The sequence below is a fragment of the Leuciscus leuciscus genome, assembly GCF_965113295.1.
Source record: "Leuciscus leuciscus genome assembly, chromosome: 3".
In the NCBI taxonomy this organism is placed as follows: Eukaryota; Metazoa; Chordata; class Actinopteri; order Cypriniformes; family Leuciscidae; genus Leuciscus; species Leuciscus leuciscus.
This window is the reverse complement of record NC_138727.1, coordinates 57465342-57488443: the sequence shown is the minus strand read 5'-3', so window position 1 is coordinate 57488443 and position 23102 is coordinate 57465342. Positions and strand designations below refer to the sequence as shown.

The window sequence follows — 23102 nt, the reverse complement described above, 5'->3', positions numbered from 1 at the left end:
AATAGCTCTGTTTGAAATTACAATATTATTAAAATATATCATGTTATTCATTTCTGTAGTATACTCACTCAAAGTCTTCTTTAGCCACTCTCCACCAGATAAACACACATCTGTTCATCTGACAAGATTCACATTACCTCTGTGATTTATGTACTCAACACTACATTTACATGTTGAGGTTGTTGCTGATGTGTTAACTCACTTTTTATCCAACTTAAATGTTCCTCAATCTATCAACAGTACTAAAGGACAAATACATTAGATAGGTTATGTTTAGTTACTTTATACTGTAGATTTGTTTATTGACTTGACTTACTGCACATTTATCTAATGTAAGCAGTGTTGACAACAGTGAATTCTCTTACATAATAGCACACATTCATCACTCAGATGTCTATTTCATGTTGTGATGTAACGTTACTCATCTGCAATATTTATAGAAGATTTTCCTGTCAGATGTAAATAGACATATAAAATGACTGCAACATGCAATGATAAAGTTGGCACTGGCTTCATTAATTAATTAAAAACATTAAAAAAAACTAAATCCTCCTGATGCACATTTCTTTGTTCTTCATTTCTAGAACAAGAGTTTAAGAACCTTTCTGTATTTTTGTGTGTAATTAATTAAGAGAAAGTACTCCGCCATCTTACTCCGACGAAAGTGACTTGAACGCTTCTGCCGTCGTAAACACGACTTCCCACCTCGTACGTACGAACTTCCCAGGAGGACTTGAACATAGACATCATATAGATAGACGCCCTATCGACCGCTACTGCCTACTGGCGCGGGCGAGCCGTGGGGCCGCCATCTTAGACCGGTCACCCGCTCCACTCAGTGTAATCTGAATGGCAGGTGCAAGGAGCTGTCAGCGCATTTAATTAATCATACCTCACTGAATACCGAACTGATTTTCACGCGGGTTTTTTTGCGGCAAAGGTCATTCATGTAGCTATTATACAGGACACATGGTTCGGCGTATTTTAATATTCATAGTAGGCTTAACATTAATATAATATTCTGATTTAAGATATAAAGTGACCAGACGTCCAAAATCTAAATATGTGATGTAGGATATTTTATAAATCACACACTATAAATATGATAAAGAAGCAGAAACAGATAGTTGCAGTAAAGTAAGATATTTTAATAAGTTGAAGAAACGTGTGTGTTTTACATTTACATTGCTTCCTGATATCACGTGCGCAAACACAAATAACCTAAAACAGTTATGTCCGGTCGAACAATGTATGAATTAACTTCAGATTGGGTTGCGCTAAAAGTCAGTTTCGTGCCTCTTACAAGTGCTTTCGAACTTCTTTCTGATCTGAATGGTATGTGGAAAACACTTGAGTTGAGGGAGGGAGAAAACACTTGGGGGAGACTTCTCCTAGTGTCCAGAACGCAACTGAATGCCTTTTCAAGCGTCTCTGGAAAAACCACAGGAAACTACTTTTAAACACGACATTACTTGATTTACAGAGGGTCTATTCGCACGTCTCGTCTATTAATATAAACGTTACCTGAGGTAATTTTCCTGGACCTTTTTACAGAAGGTAAAAGTCGCCGTAATCTTTACTGACATTGTCCGTTATGATTAACGTTACTGAGATGCACATTCGGACGGGACTAAAATAACCGAGAAGCTCTTGTAATTATTACTTTACCCCACCTCTCCATGTCAGGTGAACACCGGCTGGTGCAGTAAACATTGCCTAGCTAACGTTAGCTGGCTACGATATCAGTACAGTAATATCAAAGATCCTTGCTCCTTCTCAATTATCTGGTAATATTCTATTCACAAAATACAACCAATAGTACGGTAATGTTAAAAGTGATCCCCCGGGCCCTATTTGCGATGGTCCGCCGATTAGAACAGGAAAATACTCCATAGTGCTCTAGCATCTTAACTGCTGCCACGCAACGAAACTAGGAATACGACACACATGATGTTCTGTGGAAAGCACACAAGATTACAGATGTGTGTTTCCCTAGAACAGACACACACACACACACACACACACACACACACACACACACACACACACACACACACACACACACTCTCTCTCTCTCTCTCTCTCTCTCTCTCTCTCTCTCTCTGTTTTAGACATGTATTTTACATAAAAGTGTTACTAAAAACCTGTTTGTTTTATTGTTTTGGCTGCAAAATATACATCTGAAGAAATAATTCACACAAATTACATATTTACATTCAGGCATTACATAGCTTACATGTATCTCATCTGACAAACACCAACATCAGCATCTTCAGGTGAGAACATCAAATCCACTTATTAATCTGACTATCTTTGAGGTCAAAACTTTTTGCAAATTTACACCGATGTTGATTTCAATATTAAGTCTGGGGGAAAAGCTGATAAATTAGTGTAATTCCATTGTTTCCTGAGCAATACAATAACATTCCCTCAGAGGCTGAGACATATAAAGGTTTTTTTTTTTTTACAATAATGTTATATGTTATATATATAATGACAAGACAAGAAGTTCTTCGGATGGTTAAATAACGGATGCACTTTAAGGTTTATTTAAATGTTTGCAACTGTTATAATTTTTGAAGATTGTTTGTGGGAATCCCATTATGTTCAAGTTTAAAGTTTAGGCTATTTACCAAGCGGCAACCTCCCCGTCTCTCTCTTGAAACCAACACGGAAGTGAGTTAAACTGCAATTCATTAACTGGCCGCTTGGGCTGGCTGCAGAAGTGAGTCAAATCTGTATCTCCCCCATGTTAAAATTACCAACTTTACAGCGGAAAAAAACATGTTTACAGCCTGGATCTCTATGTGGCTTTGGTCTATACAGCTAATTTTGCCCTTCATAACAACTGTGAGGGGGGTGATTTTTTTTATAACTCATCCGTTTAGTTGATTAATACTTAAAGTTCTGCATAATTAAGGGTGTGGCCACTTGAGTGACAGATGGATTCCCGCTGATGTCATTGCTAGCCGTTTGTCTGTTGTTACTACTAGCCGTCACTTCACCTCAGCAAATTTTAGCTGCTGAACTTGCCATCTCTGCAGTGTTTTGTGCTTTTTTCCGGGATTATTTCATACAATTTAATACACCCATTACTTCGCCCACGGCTTAGGATTCCGTCGTCGAGTATCGTTCGAGAGAACAACCAGCGCTGTATTTCAGTTGTTTTCCTCTGTGAACATGCACTAATGGATGTCTGACAATTTCGTAGCTTTTTGAAGTTTTCAGATTTAAAAACGTCAATAAAGGCTCGTTCGTTCTGCTCTCACGGAACAGATAGATTATAATATGCTTAAGTACCGTCAGATGAAATCCTGCAGGTGTCGGCGCTTTCTCCGTCCATGCAATAAATGCACATCCATGAATGAGCGCGGATTTTCTAGCGCATTTACTTGAACTTCATAGGCAATATATCTATGGTTTAACCCATTTGAGAGGCGGCCAAAATCAGAATTTAAAATGGACTGAATAAGCTCATCTCTACGAACTTGAGCGATGCCGCGCTGACGGACCATAGACTATAAAAAGAGAGTGACTGACATGTAACGTTAAGCACATAAATCACTGTCACACACACACTCTCAGAGTAATATTAAGTTACTGCATAATACATTTTCAACTAGCAGAATAGTACAGAATCATATTAGCAAGGCTCCTCAGCTCCACTCCCGCCCCGCCTCTTTGCCTATTTTCTGTTATCCGGGAGTGACGCAAGGCCAAGATGGCGACGGCCGGCTCCGCCTACTTTAGGCTTCAAAAATGCTCTTCAGAAACCTACGGGTGACGTCACGGACACTACGTCCATATTTTTTTTACAGTCTATGCTATTTACCTACTCTTGTGGTTTATTTTTTACTAATTGGCTACTTTTGACACTTTATGTCTCTTTCTTTGTTTTCTATCAATGCCAGAGGTATTCGTGATATCCTAAAGAGAAAAGCTTTATTTTTGTATTGCAAAGGGAAATGTGTAGATTTATGTTTAATTCAGGAAACACATGCATGTTCTTCAGATGCCATGTTCTGGAAAAATCAGTGGGGAAAAGAGATTTGGTTGTCATTTGGCAGTAATCGATCAGCGGGGGTCGCTATTATACAAGATACATTTACAGGGCGGATACTGAATTATGAAAAAGATGATTGTGGTAGATGGATATTACTTGTGATAGATAAGGATAACAAACTATTTATATTAGTTAATTGTTATGCCACCAATAACAACATTACAGTTTTTTTTATTCGCTTTGGTACTATTTTCACAAGTAAGGTGTACATTTTCAAAACTCTTAGTACAAAAATCCAAACTGATCACACTTGTAACACAGCTAGTCATTCTTTCAAAACCTGATCTCATGCTTTCAGTCAGTTGCACATGTTTTCAGTCCACATAATCATTGTTTCAAACACAAGATTATTGTAATATGTAATGAGAACATTTGGTTTAATCACAGAAACACAACAGCATGATCTTCTTTCAATTTAGTACTTTTAACAATGCAAGATACATGTTTCAAATCACCGTTGTTGCTGAAATAATTACAGTAATACAGGCTATGCCACATTAGAAAATACACGTGCATAACCTAACTTATGTAATTGAATCCATAATGTTTGTAATAGTATCTATCCAGTGTGTTATCAGAAGGTGTGATGAAGCACAGCCATGAGGTTCTGTGCTAGAACAGAGTTTGCTGGCAATGAATACAGTAAATGATTTGACTATTTGACTGAATATACTGTAGTGGACCTTTACAGATGAAGGGTGAGGTACAGTAATGTAACTACCATGTCTCTACCATGTTTACAGTATCACATGACATACTGTAATGTAAAAAAAAGCTGTATTTGATGCCGTCTGTCTCCCTTCTACTGATGCATCTCTGATCAATCTGATGTTTTACAGTCATTGACTGTTTCCTCTCCCTTATACTCTATTCTGCTTTGCAGTATTTGCACAAATGGCAAATTTCTCTGTATCTTTCTCTCACACACACACAGACACACACACACACACAGACACACACACTATGAACATCATGGTGGTTATAATCTATAAATCACTTATGTTAAAAGAATTCATTACATTTGATTTTTCATATCGGAAATTACAAACAAGTTCTATAGAAACTGTATATAGAAATCTATAGGTGTACCAAATGATTCATTGATTAACCATTAAGATCATTTGGATTAAATCATAGACAAATGTAGTAAACTGAACAAGAAGAGATGCAAATCAAAAGTTTGATAGTAAGAGCTTTATGAAAGGCAGTGACTGTGAATGAAACATTTATGTAGACGAAACACTTATTTTGTGTTGTGAAAAGGATACTTTGTGATTTAGTGTATTGTACTTACACAATTGAAAACATGATGAAATGTTTGAAAAAAGTGCACTTTTGATGATCTGTTGTGATATTAGCACTAAGAGTTTTGAAAATGTACACCTAACTTTTGAAAATAGTACCAAAGCGAATAAAAAAAACTGTAACAAATGAAATACTCTTTTTGCAGATTGAATCTAGAATTCAGCATTTTATTTTCTTATATCCTTTAGCTAAAGTTATTTGGGGAGGAGATTTCAATACTGTGTTTGATGCAACCATTGATAGATGGCCTCCTAAAAGTAGGCCTGGCCCTTCGAGTGAACTAGGTCATGTATGTTTAATATTGGGCTTTACTGATGTGTGGAGAGATAAGAATCCAGACAGGGAGGAATATATACGTGGAGTAATAAGAACCTATCTCTTCATTCTCACATTGACTATTGGTTAGTGTCTAATGATTTAACTAATAATGTGGACTCTGTACTGATAGAACCTTGCATAATGACAGATTATAAAGGAATATTCATAAGAATAAATATGGTGCAAGATAAATCAGTCAAAAAAAAAAAAATAGTTACTGGAAATTAAACAATAAATTGCTTGAAAATGAATGCATAAAGGAAAAAATCAAACTCATTATTGAAAAATATAGGACATTATTGCAGCTATAGAAAAGACGTATGGAAAGTACTGGGAATTAATGAAGTTTGATATCAGAACGGCATCCTTTAACCAAGGAAAATTGGAAGCAAAAAATAAAAAAAAGGAAAGAAAATTCAATTATTGAGGAAATATTAATTTTGAATAAAAAGAGGAAAGAAGCCTGACTGATTTTGAATAAAAAAAATAAAAAAATAAATGACATACTGAACTTGATAATATCTATGAGGATAAAGCAAAAGGAGCATTTATGCGATCTAGAATTAAATGGTTAGAAAAAGGGGGAAAAAATACTAATGTATTATTTGAATACTAAAATTCAAAACTAATGATTAACAACAAAATAGTAGATGATTCTTTAGATATTTCAAAATATGTGCTCAGTTCTTTAGTAATTTTTATTCTTCCACAATGGCTTCTTCCAACAGTGATATATATTTTTAAATAGCTTTATGAGTGATTCCAAAAAATAGATCAGAACTTCCAAAATGTGTGTGATAAAGAAATAGATATAGAGGAGCTGAGAGAGTGCATTAACTTGCTAAAAAATAACAAATCTCCAGGCAATGACGGGCTAACAGGAGAGTTTTACAAGACATTTTCTAAAGAACTTTCCCGCTTTTTATTATTAGTATTTATAGAAGCTATAGAGAAAGATGAATTGCCTGCTTCATTAAAACAAGGGGTTATAACACTGATTCCCAAACCTAACAAGGACAAGTTACTCATTGAAAATTGGAGGCCTATTAGTTTGCTCAATAATGACAGTAAGTTGTTTGCAATGATTTTTGCTAGAAGAATGAAACGAGGTTTAGATAAAATAATTGATATGGAACAGTCTGGTTTTATGCAAGGTCATCAGGAATAATATTAGACTAGTTTTAGATATGATTATAATCAATTAATTGATGATGATAGTTTTATTTTATTGATTGATTTTTATAAAGCATTTGATACGGTGAATCATGATTTTATTTTCAAAGTTATTCAATTGTTAGGGTTTGGAGATGTGGTATTATTGAAAGCTGTTAAAACATTGTAGAATGGATGTAATAGTTCCGTCAAACTTGCTTATGGTCCTTCACAAAGGTGTGATATTCATCGTGGCATTAGGCAAGGATGCCCCCTCTCTCCTTCTTTATTGTTGTTAGTCACCCAGGTTTTGGCAATGCATGTAAAAAGAAATCAGTATAGTGGTATCACAGCTTTAGGTTTAGAATTTAAACTTAGCAAGTTTGCTGATGACACTGCAATTTTAAAAAAAAATAATTAGATGTATTGAGGCATTCACTGCTGTATCAGGCCTTACAATGAATTACTGTATGATAAATCTGTATTGTTTCCCCTTAAAGCAGCACTCAGTAGCTTCGGGACTTCTTCGCTGTATTCTCGCTTTTTGCTCGCAGGTTTCTCTCTAGAGCTCCCCCCACAGCTTCGGAATAGATATTTGACAACACTGTTGTAAAAACTCGTTGGTGATTCTCAGACACCAGAGGCTATAGATCAACGACATCAAAGCAGATGGGACATTCTTTAAAACGTCTTCTTCATTCGGGTTCGAACAGCGTGAGGGAGCGCAATAATGACAGCATTTTAGCAGATTTCTTTTGGCCGTAAAGCAATTGTTTACATCGGGAGACCTGATATCACGCGAGACTTCCTGACGCAGCGGCCGGCGGCCCGCCGGCTCAAAGTTGCAAGTGCGTATTTTCCGCTCACGGGCACCAGGGGGGTGCGAAACGACCACCATTCAACCTGAAATAAGTAATATAACCATTCCAATGACTCCGAAGCTATTCAGTTAAGGTAAAAAAAGTTACTTAGTTCACCTTTAAAGATTGCTCCTCTACAGAAATAGAGAACATCCCAGTTAAACACCAATTAACATATCTAGGTGTAGTAATTTGGCCAGTTTTCACAGACAAACAAGTCCTGCTAGCATGGAAATTGGTATATAAGCACAATTTTTCACCACACAACTATTTCAACGCATTCTCATCCTAGGTCGTCATATACTGACGCTTTTGACATTTCGTCTATATCCGACGCACATGGCACCCTTTAGCGTCAACATGAGACGCAGATTATGGGTAGGTTTAGGTCTGGGGTAGGGTTAGGGTTAGACCGCTAGGAGGCGCCTTCTGGACCATATTTATCTGCGTCTCATATTGACGCTAAAGGGTGACATGTGCGTCGGATGTAGACGAAATGTCAAAAGCGTCAGTATATGACGCCTTGGGATGAGAACGGGCTGACTATTTCATATGGAATAACAAAGACATACTATTTAAAAACAAATCACTATTCTGTCATGCTTGGTTCAATGAAGGGATTATATTAGTAAGACAATTGGTTAATTCCAATGGATATTTGTTATCATAAACTGAATTTCAAAAAATAAATAAAAATAAATAACCAGTTAAACCAAGAGAGTTTGCTATTGTTCTTGACGTGATTCCAGACTCCAGAGAGTGTGATGTTACTCTTAAAAATGCTGAGTCAGTGGAAATCAACATGAACAATCTTTGTGATAAAATTTTCATTGATAATGTTGATGTTTTAAAACAAAAATGTAGCAATAATATTATAAGTAATGCTCTTGGTTCTGCTTTTCCTGCAGCAAGATTCTTTTGGTCTTCTTTATTTGGTGAAATCTCTTGGGTTATAGCATGAAAATTGCCAAATAAGTTTTGTGTCAATAACAAAAATTAAGGAAGTGTCTTACAAAATACTTCACAGAATTGATCCTGCGAAGCATGTTTTGGAAAGATTTAAGCTTAATATTTCATTTAATTGTGAATTTTGTGCACTAGAAAAAGAAACAATTTTGCACCTGTTTTTTTCACTATATTTACTCAAGATTATTTTGGAAAGATTTAGAAACCTTTATTAATAGAAAACTGAAGTGAATGATGGAAATGTGTGTTTTTGATGTGCTTTTTTATACTCAGAATGGCAATTTGGAATGTGAAGAACAACATATCATACAGTTATTTATTTTATTAGGAAAATACCATATACATATAATACACTAATGTTACAGTATTTCACAATTGCTAAAACACTAAACCCCATTCTCTGAACCCAATGCTCAGTGGCCTTAACCCATTTGTCGAATCAGTCACTCTGTAGGCAAAACCTTAACAAGTTCAGGTAGTTAAGACACTGTTTGCAAATCTCATCCACTCTTTTTGCAAAACTCTAACACATTCTCACTCACTAAAACACATTTTGCACTGTGTTGCAAAATGGTAAATACATGTGGCAAAAGTTAAACACAACTACAACACCGCTGTCATCGTTTACACACAACAACTCAAAATTGTTCACACTTGTTTCTAATGATGTGATCAGATCAGTTGTCTAGAATATAAGCCAGTTCAGAGTACACTGGGGGCCCAGGTACGTTGAATGTTGATTCCAACAATGGATGGAAACAATGTGAGAGGCAGAGGAGGAAGAGTTTGTGTAAGAGGTGGTGGATGAGGAGGAAGAGTACAAGGACAACGAAGAGCAAGACTAAGAATAGTAATTTCAGATCAAATTCGGGCAACTGTGATAGACCATGTTCTTGTTCATGGAATGACCATGAGGGAAGCAGGACAAAGAGTAAAACCCAATTTGAGCAGATTCTCTGTGTCCACCATAATCAGGACATTCAGAGAAGAGAACAGGTAAATGTATTGTTTTTCTAATTTGTGCGACTGAAAGTTTACTGTATACATTTGATACAGTACATCAGTTTGTCAGGGGACTGGGGAAAAAAGAAAAAAAGATTTACAATACATTTTACATATGAATGTAATGTCTATTACTATTGTTACTGTATGTATACATTTGTAAGAGCATTTTCCCTTTTGTAGAATTGCAAAATGAGGATGGAAGGACTCCTTTGTTCTCCCAACAGCATGAGTCTCTCATTGACTTTGATTTTGCAATTGCACAATATTTTGTGTAATACACTTTTCATTTAGAGTTATCTTTGTTCTTTGGGCTTTATTTTTTATACTGAAAATACAGACATTCAATACTGTATTACTTGCAGTACTTACAGTATGCAATATATTTGCTGTACTGAGTTGTGAATTATTTACTTTTATTTATGGCAAAATTATTTTGCAATAAACTTTTTTTTTTTTTTTTTTCTGTAACTACATGCCCTGGACGCTGTGTTCTCAATTTTTTGATGTAGTGTCTAATGAATGCTGATGAGTGTTTATATATTGACTGGCTGTGTTTATGTTTTGAAAGCATTGTTTGATTTTGAGCACAGATCGAATGGTTTTGAGGCAAGTGTTTGATTTTGCCAGAAGAGTCAGGGGTTTTGTGAATGTAGTTTAAAGACTGGGTTTTGTGTTTAAAGTGAGAATATGGGTGAAGGTTTCAAGAAATGTGTCTTAGCAATTGTGAAATACTGTAATATGATATTGTGAATATGTAATACCTCTTGTTCTTGTGGCATTGAATAATAATAAAAAAAAGAACAATAATTCACAAGTCAACCAGTAGAGGTCCTACCAGTGCTGTGAATCCAGTAAAGACACTATACAGACTTAAATATCTTGAAGGTTAATCAGGTTTATTGAAGCACTGGTCCTAGTTGTAAAAACAGAGTAAAACAGGCAGAGGAAAATCTATTAAAATACATTAATACATAAAATTAAATACTTTTGCATTTGAATATTAATAAGTTGTGCAGATATTTGTCTGCATTCTAATCTTACACCCCAATCTGAAGAGCAAAAAAATACTGAATAACAACAAATTCTATACTAACAGATTAAACAAACTTAGAACAAACTTAAAAAAGTCTCTCTCTCTCTATATATATATATATATATATATATATATATATATATATATATGTATATATATATATATATATATATACTGGTTAAGTTGGTGCTGGTAAAGCTGCCACTGGTTAAGTTGGTGCTGGTAAAGCTAGTTAAGTTGGTGCTGGTTAAGTTGGTGCTGGTTAAAATGGTATTAGTTAAGTTGATATCACAAAACTTCCCAGATAGCAACATTGTTTCGGCCCGGATCCGGCCCACATCTGGCACTTGTGGAATGCGGATCTGGCCCACATGCAGCGTGGAATGACGGCCCTTGTGTGGCCCACTCCTGTTTGCCAGATCTGGGCCAGAAGCAGGCCATAGCAATGCCACATGTCAGCCAAGAGCAAAGAAATAAACCAGAACTGGACCTTATCTGAGCCACAAAATCTGTGTATATTAAATATGGAGTCATCTCAGCCTTAATAAGCCTGTTAACAAGCAGAATCACTGAAGGAAAGAAGAGAACAGAAAAAGAGACGAGCAGAAACACAAGAACTATAACTGACTTCAGCCACAGTCTCAGATGAAATCAACTGAAGAGAAAAGAAGACATTAAATCTGTGAAGATCTCAGCAGAGGAGGATTAAACAACTCCACAAACAGCATTACCAGCTTCACCTATTACTAACCAGACTGACTTTATTTCTGTGAGACGTCTACAGAAGTTTTTATTGAGATTTAACAGAGGTTTAACTCTAATGTGTTTCATTTAAAGTCACCATAAGAGTGACTAGTGTTTCCATTAGTTGGGCTCTTAACTCTTGTTATATCTATTGTCTTCTTTGGCCGCTGTGACAGTGTGTTTGTCAAACACATTTGCAGCAGCAAAGAAAGCTAAAGTGAAACGAGATCAGGTGATGATGGTTTCCTGTTGATGATTTTATAATCATCATGAAATAGACTGATTCACTGATGATTTTGGATTCTAACAATTGTGTTGATCCATTAATATTGTCACATCACAAACACTGTGTTACTGCAGCATGAGATCCAGCAATATTATAACAATCAGTTTAAAGCTTTTAACAAACATGAGATCAAAAGGTTAGCTTATGCTGACACACACAGATATCAACAATCAGCGTATGAATCTCAACAATGGTGACAATCACAAATATTTAGATAAACAGATAAATTCAGAACATCACTGAAAAGCTATTAATTCACAACAAAAACAACAGCAAAAGATAAAAGCAAATATTTAGAATCAAACAAAATTATAGGACAATTCAGCTGCATAATTTATTCACGTTGCAATGCATTCTGGGAATTTTGCACTATGCTGGTACCCAGCATGCATTGCAGCAAAGTACTTTTGATTGTCACCATTGTTGAGATTCATACGCTGATTGTTGATATCTGTGTGTGTCAGCATAAGCTAATATTTTGATCTCATGTTTGTTAAAAGCTTTAAACTGATTGTTATAATATTGCTAGATCACATGCTGCAGTAACACAGGGTTTGTGATGTGACAATATTAATGGATCAACACAATTGTTAGAATCCAAAATCATCAGTGAATCAGTCTATTTCATGACGATTATAAAATCATCAACAGGAAACCATCATCACCTGATCTCGGTTCACTTTAGCTTTCTTTACTGCTGTAAATGTGTTTGACAAGCACACTGTCACAGCGGCTAAAAAAGACATAAGTTATACTAAGAGTTAAGAGCCCAACTAATGGAAACACTAGTCACTCTTATGGTGACTTTAAATGAAACACATTAGAGTTAAACCTCTGTTAAATCTCAATAAAAACTTCTGTAGACGTCTCACAGAAATAAAGTCAGTCTGGTTAGTAATAAGTGAAGCTGGTAATGCTGTTTGTGGAGTTGTTTAATCCTCCTCTGCTGAGATCTTCACAGATTTAATGTCTTCTTTTTTCTTCAGTTGATTTCATCTTAGACTGTGTCTGAAGTCAGTTGTAGTTCTTGTGTTTCTGCTCGTCTCTTTTTCTGTTCTCTTCTTTCCTTCAGTGATTCTGCTTGTTAACAGGCTTATTAAGGCTGAGATGACTCCATATTTAATATACACAGATTTTGTGGCTCAGATAAGGTCCAGTTCTGGTTTATTTCTTTGCTCTTGGCTGACATGTGGCATTGCTATGGGCTGCTTGTGGCCCAGATCTGGCAAACAGGAGTGGGCCACACAAGGGCCGTCATTCCACGCTGCATGTGGGCCAGATCCGCATTCCACAAGTGCCAGCTGTGGGCCGTATCCGGGCCGAAACAATGTTGCTATCTGGGTTGAAGTTCCCATGAGATTTTGTTTAGGCGTAATACCAAAAATAGCCACTGGGTGACATACATTCTATTGAATTTAATTGTATGCATTCTGCTGTAACAAATTTAAAAAGCTCTGTCCAAATATCACTTCTGTCACAAAATATCGAACCTTGAGACTCAGACCATTCTGACAATATTTTTAAGATTAGAAAAGGTTTTGATCATAAATTATGAAACATGATTACGCCCAAAAGGGGCTGGTTAAGTTGGTGCTGGTTAAGTTGGTACTGGTTAAGCTGCTGATTAAGTTGGTACTGGTTAAGCTGGTACTAGTTAAGCTAGTACTGGTTAAGTTGGTGCTAGTTAAGCTGGTACTGGTTACGTTGTTATTGGTTAAGTTGCTATTGGTTAAGATGATGCTGGTTAAGCTTGGTACTGGTTAAGTCGGTGCTGGTTAAGCTGGTACTGGTTAAGTTGGTACTGGTTAAGTTGGTACTGGTTTAGCTGGCACTGGTTAAATTAGTGCTAGTTAAGCTGGTACTGGTTAAGTTGGTACTGGTTAAGCTGGTTAAGTTGGTACTGGTTAAGTTGGTACTGGCTATCACTCATTTGACGCTGCTGTAGATCACTGATGCATCTTCCACATTCTGAACAGTTGATCGCCTAAAAAATCAAAACAAACAGGAGCACAACAATATTATAGCCCAGATTAAATGATCTGTGGTTATTTAGATGGTGCTGGTTAAATTGGTGCTAGTTAAGCTGGTACTGGTTAAGCTGGTACTGGTTAGGTTGGTACTGGTTAAGTTGGTGCTGGTAAAGCTGGCACTGGTTAGGTTGGCACTGGTTAAGTTGGTACTGGTTAAGCTGGTACTGGTTAAATTGGTGCTGGTTAAGCTGGTACTGGTTAAGTTGGTGCTGGTAAAGCTGGTGCTGGTTAAGTTGGCACTGGTTAAGTTGGTACTGGTTAGGTTGGCACTGGTTAAGTTTGTACTGGTTAAGCTGGTACTGGTTAAATTGGTGCTGGTTAGGTTTGTATTGGTTAAGCTGGTACTAGTTAAATTGGTGCTGGTTAAGTTGGAACTGGTTAAGCTGGTACTGGTTAACTTGCCCTGGTTAAGTTAGTATTGGTTACTTCTGTGCTGGTTAAGTTTGTGCTGGTTAAGTTGCACTGGTTAAGTTAGTAATGGTTAAGTTGATGCTGGTTAAGTTGGTACTGGTTAAGTTGCACTGGTTAAGTTTGTACTGTTAAATTGGTGCTGATTAAGTTGGTACTGGTTAAGTTGGTTCTGGTTAAGTTGCAATGATTAAGTTAGTACTGGTTAAATTGGTGCTGGTTAAGTTGGTACTGGTTATAATGGTACTGGTTAAGTTGGTACTAGTTAAGCTGGTACTGGTTAAGTTGGTGCTGGTAAAGCTGGTGCTGGTTAAGTTGGTACTGGTTAAGCTGAAACTGGTTAAATTGGTGCCGGTTAAGTTGGTACTGGTTAAGCTGGTACTGGTTAAGTTGCCCTGGTTAAATTAGTATTGGTTACTTTTGTGCTGGTTAAATTCGTGCTGGTTAAGTTGCACTGATTGAATTGCACTGGTTAAGTTGGTACTGGTTAAGTTGGTTCTGGTTAAGTGGCACTGGTTAAGTTAGTACTGGTTAAGTTGGTGCTGATTAAGTTGGTTCTGGTTAAGTTGGTACTGGTTAGGTTGCAATGATTAAGTTAGTATTGGTTAAATTGGTGCTGGTTAAGTTGGTACTGACTATAATGGTACTGGTTAAGTTGGTACTGGTAAAGCTGGTGCTGGTTAAGTTAGCAGTGGTTACGTTGGCACTGGTTAAGTTGGTACTGGTTACATTTGTGCTGGTTAAGTTGGTTAAGTTGGTACTGGTTAGGTTGGCACTGGTTAAGTTGGTATTGGTTAAGCTGGTACTGGTTAAATTGGTGCTGGTTAAGTTTGTACTGGTTAAGCTGGTACTGGTTAAGTTGGTGCTGGTAAAGCTGGTGTGGGTTAAGTTGGCACTGGTTAAGTTGGTACTGGTTAAGCTGGTACTGGTTACATTTGTGCTGGTTAAGTTGGTTAAGTTGGTACTGGTTAGGTTGGCACTGGTTAAGTTGGTATTGGTTAAGTTGGTACTGCTTAAATTGGTGCTGGTTAAGTTTGTACTGGTTAAGCTGGTACTGGTTAAGTTGGTGCTGGTAAAGCTGGTGTGGGTTAAGTTGGCACTGGTTAAGTTGGTACTGGTTAAGCTGGTACTGGTTAAATTGGTGCTGGTTAAGTTGGTACTGGATAAGCTGGTACTGGTTAAGTTGGTGCTGGTAAAGCTGGTGCTGTTAAGTTGGTGCTGGTTAAGCTGATTAACTTGGTACTGGTTAAGTTTGTGCTGGTTAACCTGGTTTGGTTTGTGCAGATGAACTTGATGCTGGTTAAGTTGGCACTGATTAAGTTGGTTCTGGTTAAGTTGGTACTGGTTAAGTTGCCCTGGTTAAGTTAGTATTGGTTACTTTTGTGCTGGTTAAGTTTGTGCTGGTTAAGTTGCACTGATTAAGTTGCACTGGTTAAGTTAGTACTGGTTAAGTTGGTGCTGATTAAGTTGGTACTGGTTAAGTTGGTTCTGGTTAGGTTGCAATGATTAAGTTAGTACTGGTTAAATTGGTGCTGGTTAAGTTGGTACTGGTTATAATGGTACTGGTTAAGTTGGTACTGGTTAAGTTGGTGCTGGTTAAGTTGGTACTGGTTAAGTTAGTACTGGTTAAGTTGGAACTGGTAATGTTGGTACTGGTTAGGTTGTTGCTGGTTAAGTTGGTACTGGTTAAGTTGCACTGGTTAAGTTGGTACTGGTTAAGCTGGTGCTGGTTAGGTTGGCACTGGTTAAGTTGGTACTGGTTAAGCTGGTACTGGTTAAAGGGATAGTTCACTTTGAAATTAAATTTTGGTATGTTTTAGCTTACCTCAAGGGCATCCAAGATGTAGGTGTCTTTTTTTCCGCAGTAGTTTCAATTTTGATATTTTTAGGTCAAACCGTTCTTGTCTGTCAGTCATATAATGCAGGTCGATGGTCACTGTCTCAAAGAGCATGCACAGAGTCCAAATTAAAACAATTCCCCATCGTCCAAATTAAACAATTCCCCATCGTAATTACACATTGATGGCCTAAGACACGAAACGAGCGGTTTGTGTGAGAAAACGAACAGTTTTTATATCGTTTTTACCTCTTGAACACAGCTGCGTCCAAATGATCTGAGAGCGCGGGCGGGTATAGATATATACACTAGATGTCGCTATGCAATTGTTTAATTTGGACGATGGGGAATTGTTTTAATTTGGACTCTGTGCATGCTCTTTGAGACAGTGACCATCGACCTGCATTATATGACTGACAGACAAGAACGGTTTGACCTAAAAATATCAAAACTGAAACTACTGAAAGACACCTACATCTTGGATGCCCTTGAGGTAAGCTAAAACATACCAACATTTCATTTCAAAGTGAACTATCCCTTTAAGTTGGTACTGGTTAAGTTGGTGGTAGTTAAGTTGTTTTTCTCACCTCACTGCAGCATCAGGCTGATGAACTCTTATATCACCATATTGACATTCATTCTCCTCTGCTCTCTTCGTCTTTGTCTTTCTGTGATGTTGGACAGTTGCGTACTGGATCTCCTCAGTATCTCTGGATTCAGGAGTTTTTGGATATCCTCTGAATCTTTTGGGTTTCACACTGGCATACAGGGTGTCACTGGCTGAATCCAGTTCAGAAAGAGGCTTGTCATGGACTGAAATGCTCTGTGACGCATCAGAATAGAGATCATTCTGAAATGCAAGAAAATTTTTAATTATTATTAAGACATGTAAATCAGTGTGATCTGAAGTGTAGATTCTCAGTCTAGAGCAGTTTGCCTCAAACTTTTAAGATCAAGTATCAGGTTAGATCAAATCAATGTTGTGATGTAAAATACAGGTATATTTCATTGATTCACACATGGAGTGGAGAAGAATAGGGCAGAATGAGTAAATGAAGTGACATGTTCATTCATCACACTATATGTAAATGCTTATGCAATTAGACCAACAAACCTATATTAAAACAATAAATATATAAGTATTCCATTAAACCATGGAAAACTTTGTTAAATGTTTTCTTCAGTTTTATTTATTAATGATTTTTTTTCCTGGACTGTGTTGATAAAGACTTTGATAATATTAGTTTCTCATCAGTTTGTACAGTTACAGTCTGAGACACAGATAACGGCTGATCGACTGATTTTCTGCTTCTGTAAAGTCGTGTTGTGTTTAGATGATTTACCTCTTTCACTGTGAGATCTTCAGCTTTAACATTCCTTTGTTTCTTCCTGTGATAATCACAGACATTAACAGCATATGAACGAATGTATTAAATTAAGAGAAAATATGAACGCTGTTTTTAAAGATTTACTAATAATCAAACACAAATGGATAATTTCCTTCTACATCAGACCAAACGTGTACTTGTACAATCACTGCAGTTTTTTAACTCACATTATAAACAGGATGATGATGATCATGATGATGATGATGATGAATAATCCTCCAGATGCCGCTGTGATCACAATCACATTCCCACCAGCAACATGATGAACTGAAAGAGGAAGATCATCATGATTAACTCTCCAAACTGATGAATGATGTGAAGATACAGGAGTGTGTTAATAAAAGCTTCACCTGTGACAGTTACAGCGTCTGATCTCTGAGATCCATGTTGATTGTGAGCCTGACAGTAGAAGCGTCCACTCTGTAGTGCACTGAAACTCTGTCCAGATCCAACAGCTGAGGTTTCATTCTCCTTAAACCAGCTGAAGTTCAGAGCAGGAGGGTTTGAGTCACTGATGCAGTTCAGAGTCACTGAATCTCCCTCCACTATTACACCAGATGGACTGATGGACACTGAGACGTTCCTGGGTGAGTCTAACACAGAGAAATATTGATATCATTAACAATCATATTAAACTTGACATCACAGATGTTTCGAGGATTTAATGTCAAAGTTACTGAACCATCATTAACTCACACATGATGTTTAAAGTCACAGCATCTGAGTATTTCTCTCCATGTTCATTGATGGACTTGCACTTGTATTCTCCACTGTCATCAGAGCTGATCTTTGAGATGCTGTAGATTCTTCCAGATCCTACAATCGTTCCTCCTTTAATCCAGCTGATTTCTGCAGGAGGGTTTGAGTCACTGATGCAGTTCAGAATCACTGAATCTCCCTCCACTATTACACCAGATCCACTTATCAACACTGAGACGTTTCTGGGAGGATCTGTAAAGACAAAAAGTGTAAAATGACATGCAGTGAGACAAATCATTGCACATATAATCTTCCAGAACTGCTAAAAATAAAAGCAGACTTACACATGATATTCACATTCACAGCAGCAGAAGTCTGAGATCCATGTTTATTTCTAGCAGAGCAATGATAGTCTCCGCTGGCCTCAGACTTAATATTAGTGATGCTGTAGGTTTCACCAGATTGCAAAATATTCCTTCCTCCTTTAATCCAGCTGATTTCTGCAGGAGGGTTTGAGTCACTGATGCAGTTCAGAGTCACTGAATCTCCCTCCACTATTACACCAGATGGACTGATGGAGATCACAGGTTTCACTGGAGGATCTACAGATGTCAGGTAAAAGTATTTATCAGAGACGGCTGGTGGAAAATGTTCTAGGAAAGGCTGCAGTTGGTTATTATTGGACAATTTCAGCAAACATCCCAGTTTAATTTGTCACTGTTTAATGCTCAAAGTTAAAGAAAAAGTTTAAGCAAAAAGGTTAACAAGGAAAATCTATTAAGACAAAAATTTGAGAGGCTTGAAACATTTGAAATACAGACAAATGTTTTACCAAGTTCTGGAGTTTGAGGAAGATTTTTTTTTTACTTTTCCTAATTTACAATGAATGTATATATAGTGCAACTGCGAAAACTGAGATTAAAAGAAATACATGTTACAACTGCAAAAACAGAGAAAAAAAAAAAACAGAGAAAAAATCTCTAAAATTTGTTTTTATATACAACTACAATTTTGATGCTACTTCTTTTCCTCGCTCCTCCGTCCTTCAGCCTGTGACCCAGAAACTGATCAAACTCAGCATCTTGAAGGACATCTCAATTCTCTCAATTCCCTTCACATGCCACAATAATTTTTATTTATGCTTTACCTTTGCAGTTTAAATTAATCATATATCAAACATATATCAACAGGGCATATCGCTTTATTTTTATTATGAATTTCTTAAATAACCAAACTTTAACAACATAAGGGCAGATCCCTTGATCACAGCTGTTGACGCTTTGAAGTGACGCTCCAGTGATCAAGAATATTCCAATATACAAATAGGGCGCTTCTCATTTCTTATTTGTGTTTCCTCGTTTCCTTTCCTCGTGTCTCAGTTCCACCCCCTGTAGTGGTGCTCGGTTACTCAGCGGTGAACACAGGGATTGTGGCAAAGGGACGTAACTTCTCCCTTCCCTCCTTCAGGGAACGGGGGTTACATTAGTAACCTAGACGTTCCCATTCAGTCATCACTATGAGTTACATCAGTGATTGATGAATTGGGATCCTTAAGAAATACGCCACAAACACTGTGTCTTCCAGTGCCTCATGTAAACCGCCTGATCCGGCTCGATCGCATCCTTCGCCAGGAGGACTGCGATCTCCACATGCAGAACAAGGGGCCTATACGTCCACTGAGGTTTAACGGATGCACTGGCCGAAAATTCTGTGACAAATTATAGGTTGATATTGATAGGTTGATATTAGGTTGATGCGATTTTTTTGAGTGCAGTAACAGTAACTTTTCCACTAGATGACATCCAGACTCCTCTGGTGACCATATAAGGACTCTTCGATTTCCATATATGGATTGAGTGATCTTAACCATATATTTCCATACTTAAAAAATATATTTATGAAGTAGACATCCTATTCAGAAGTAGTTTGGGAAGTAATGTTAATATTTGATTTGAATCCAATCTCTAAAACATATAAAAACATACGTAAAGAATCAGAGCGTGTGTTATAATTCGGCACCACGTCTTTTGAAAATCAGTCACCAAATATGAAAACTACAGTCTGAACTCTTTCAAATGCTATATAGTTTGTCAAGATTACCTTAGTTAGACTAAGATATTATTATTATAAATGTATAATGGCAAGTGTCCCACGGGTGTTGGGGAGGGGCAGTCTTAGTGGTTAATTTTTTTTTATAAATCATAAATGCAGATATTTTGTCTTTGCAATGTGTGAAAAGTATTGATATTAAAATGTCATTATTTGTACCTGATTGTAATTTTTTTTCATAGTGTGATTTTTGGGGAATTGAATACAATTACGGTCAATTTGACCTCGACTACAGACTGTAACCAGAAATCTAAAGTGCATGAGGGTTAAAGAGAGAAAGTCAATCTGTACTCACACATGACATTGAGCTGAACATCAGGAGAGATGTGAGTGTGTCCGTCTACAGCACAGCTATATCTGCCTGAATCCTCTCTTCTGACTGACTGCAGCAGGAGTTCATTGTTTCTGTCTCTTCTCTCAGTTAATGGCTGTGAGTTTCTGTACCAGATGAATGTTGCTCTGTCAGTCAGAGCGCAGCTGCTTTTACATCTCAGAGTGACTGAATCTCCCTCTGTCACTCTCTCAGGAGACTCCACCTGAAGATCTGAACACAACACACACATTATATCTAGTGCTGCTGTCATACACTGATTATTATTCAACATAATGCACAGAAGAAGAGATAAACCTCACCAAAGTCACCTGTGACAGTAAGAGTCACTCCTGGTTTACCAGTCCATTTTCCTTTTGTTATATTAGTGATGAATCTGAAATAGTACATGTGTGAATCCTTCAGTGTCACATGACTCAGTCTGACGGTGCAGTTCTGCTGTTTATCTCCCAGATACTGAAGCCTCTGACTGTATTCAGTGTCATTAGACAGATCTGGAGACTCAGGATCTGTTACCTCTGTTTTGGTCCAGAACACTTTCATGATCTGATGTCCAGTAGGGTATTTATAAGTGCATCTCATTATCACTGTTGAGTCCTTTAGTGCACAGATGTGTGAAGGACTGTAACTCACACCCCAATCATCACTAGAAACCCCTGAAACACAGAATTCATCAAACTGTAAATGTTGTTTTATCTGTTATATTGGGCCATGAAAACATGACAATACTTTATTACTATTTTGAAGCCCGGTTGAAATGTATTCATATAGTTTGGGTATTCATTTGGTTTAGTAATATTTCCTTAATATTATTTTCTAATATTTTATGTATATACATGTATAGTATGTGTATTGGTTTCCTTGTATAATATTATTTTCATTGAAAAGGAAGGAAAATGTATGATTATGTGTTGAGTTAAAAGTACTTGCCACTGTTAAGAGCTGGGATTGGTTAAATGTTGAGGGGGGCGGGGACGAGGGGTGACGTCCGGGAAGAAGAGGTGATGGCTGGAAGATCGATCGTGTCCAGGGCTGGACTGGTAATCTGGCATACCGGGCAAATGCCCGGTGGGCCGACGTGCTTTTTGGGCCGATACATCTCATACTTTTTTTAATTTTTTATTTATTTTATTTTTACGGCCCATAAAACTCGTACATCGGCGGCCCATTCGTTTTGTTTTGTTTAATTGACGGCGCTGGGTTAGTGCCGGTGTAATGCATTGGTAAAAAAAAAAGTCAGCGTTAGTTTTTTTTTCCACTGACAGACCGGCCCATGAAACGCGTAGATCAGCGCCCCATTGGTTGTTTTCTTGATTGACAGTGGGCTGGCCCAATCACAGCTTTAAAAACCTCCCCCTTTGGGCTTTGAGTGAACGTGCAGTGTCAAGTGTGTATCTGTCAAAATAGTCTGAGAGATGGAGAAGAAACGCAAGGAATGTGCAGATAAATAGCGTGTAATAGAAATAGCAGACGCTGTAAAATGTGTCAAAATATAGACGTTTTCTGCAGCAGCAGGACCTTCATCAGCTCCCGTGGCTGATGAGGAGGATAGTGAGGAGGATCAGGAGAGAGATGAGAAAGTGTAGAGTCCGCGCGCGGTAAGCAGAACTACTTTCAAAACACTTTGGCTATGAGTGTAGGAAACCATTACCCAGTTACGCATTATTTCCACATCTGCATAGTTGACGATTACTTAAATTTACTAGAAGTTTAATGAGACGCGTTTTTATCCATGTTTTCCGCCAAAATAAAAGCTTGATACAGTTTCCGTCAAAATAAAAGATCATGTGCTTATCTCTTTCAAGTTTAGAAATTAGTACAAAACTAATTATGAAAGTTTTCTTTATTTTTCAGTGCATTTGTTTTACAATATATGGCTATTAGGCTACTGTCATGAGATTAATATTATAACTAGGCTATTATTATGTAGTAGTGTAATATAGACAGACACTGTTACTAAAAGAGGTTTGATTTTTTTCTTTGTTATATTTGCACACTGAATATGGGTTGGAGCTTTTAATTTTGAACCCTCAAACTGCACCAGATTGATGAATTTAACATTAAAATGCACAACATTTTCTTAGGGGGAGCATGCCCCCAAACCCCCCTAGAAAGACTTAGGTCCACCCACCACAGTTTTACCAAAATTCCTGTGAAAAACACTGGTATTGCTATGCCAATGCAATAAATTACAATTTTGTACTTTTTTCATCTGTTAACTCTCACTCGTTTATACTCACTCATTACATGGCATTAGTGGTTTTAATGAATAGGAGTTGAACAAAAACATATTCAAGGGCATGCAAAGATGGGTGGTGTTTATGATGATCATATATAGTGGGCCAGTCTGGGCCAAAATGCCAGGGCCGATTTTCTGTCCCAGTCCAGCCCTGATCGTGTCTGAGTACTAGTTTGATAAAAGATACCATTTTAGGACAGTTGTCCATACGAGAACTGATTTAAAGTTGGTAAAATGTTGTTTGAACGTGTGGGGATAGTAATTTCCCCTTTGATGATCAAATAACTGAGTAGCGCGATTCTCAAGAAACAGCGCTTATCACACGTGAG

At 37.2% G+C, this 23102-nt stretch overlaps 1 protein-coding gene across 1 annotated transcript in view; it reads right to left on the bottom strand.

Annotated features, from left to right (window-relative positions):
• LOC309493654 (B-cell receptor CD22-like) overlaps positions 1–23102 on the bottom strand; it is a 265008-nt gene that overhangs the window by 67456 nt on the left and 174450 nt on the right. Inside the window, exon 9 of the mRNA XM_082162840.1 lies at positions 18092–18346. Within this exon, the coding sequence (XP_082018966.1) occupies positions 18092–18346 (255 nt within the window). The remainder of the gene's footprint in view (positions 1–18091; positions 18347–23102) is intronic.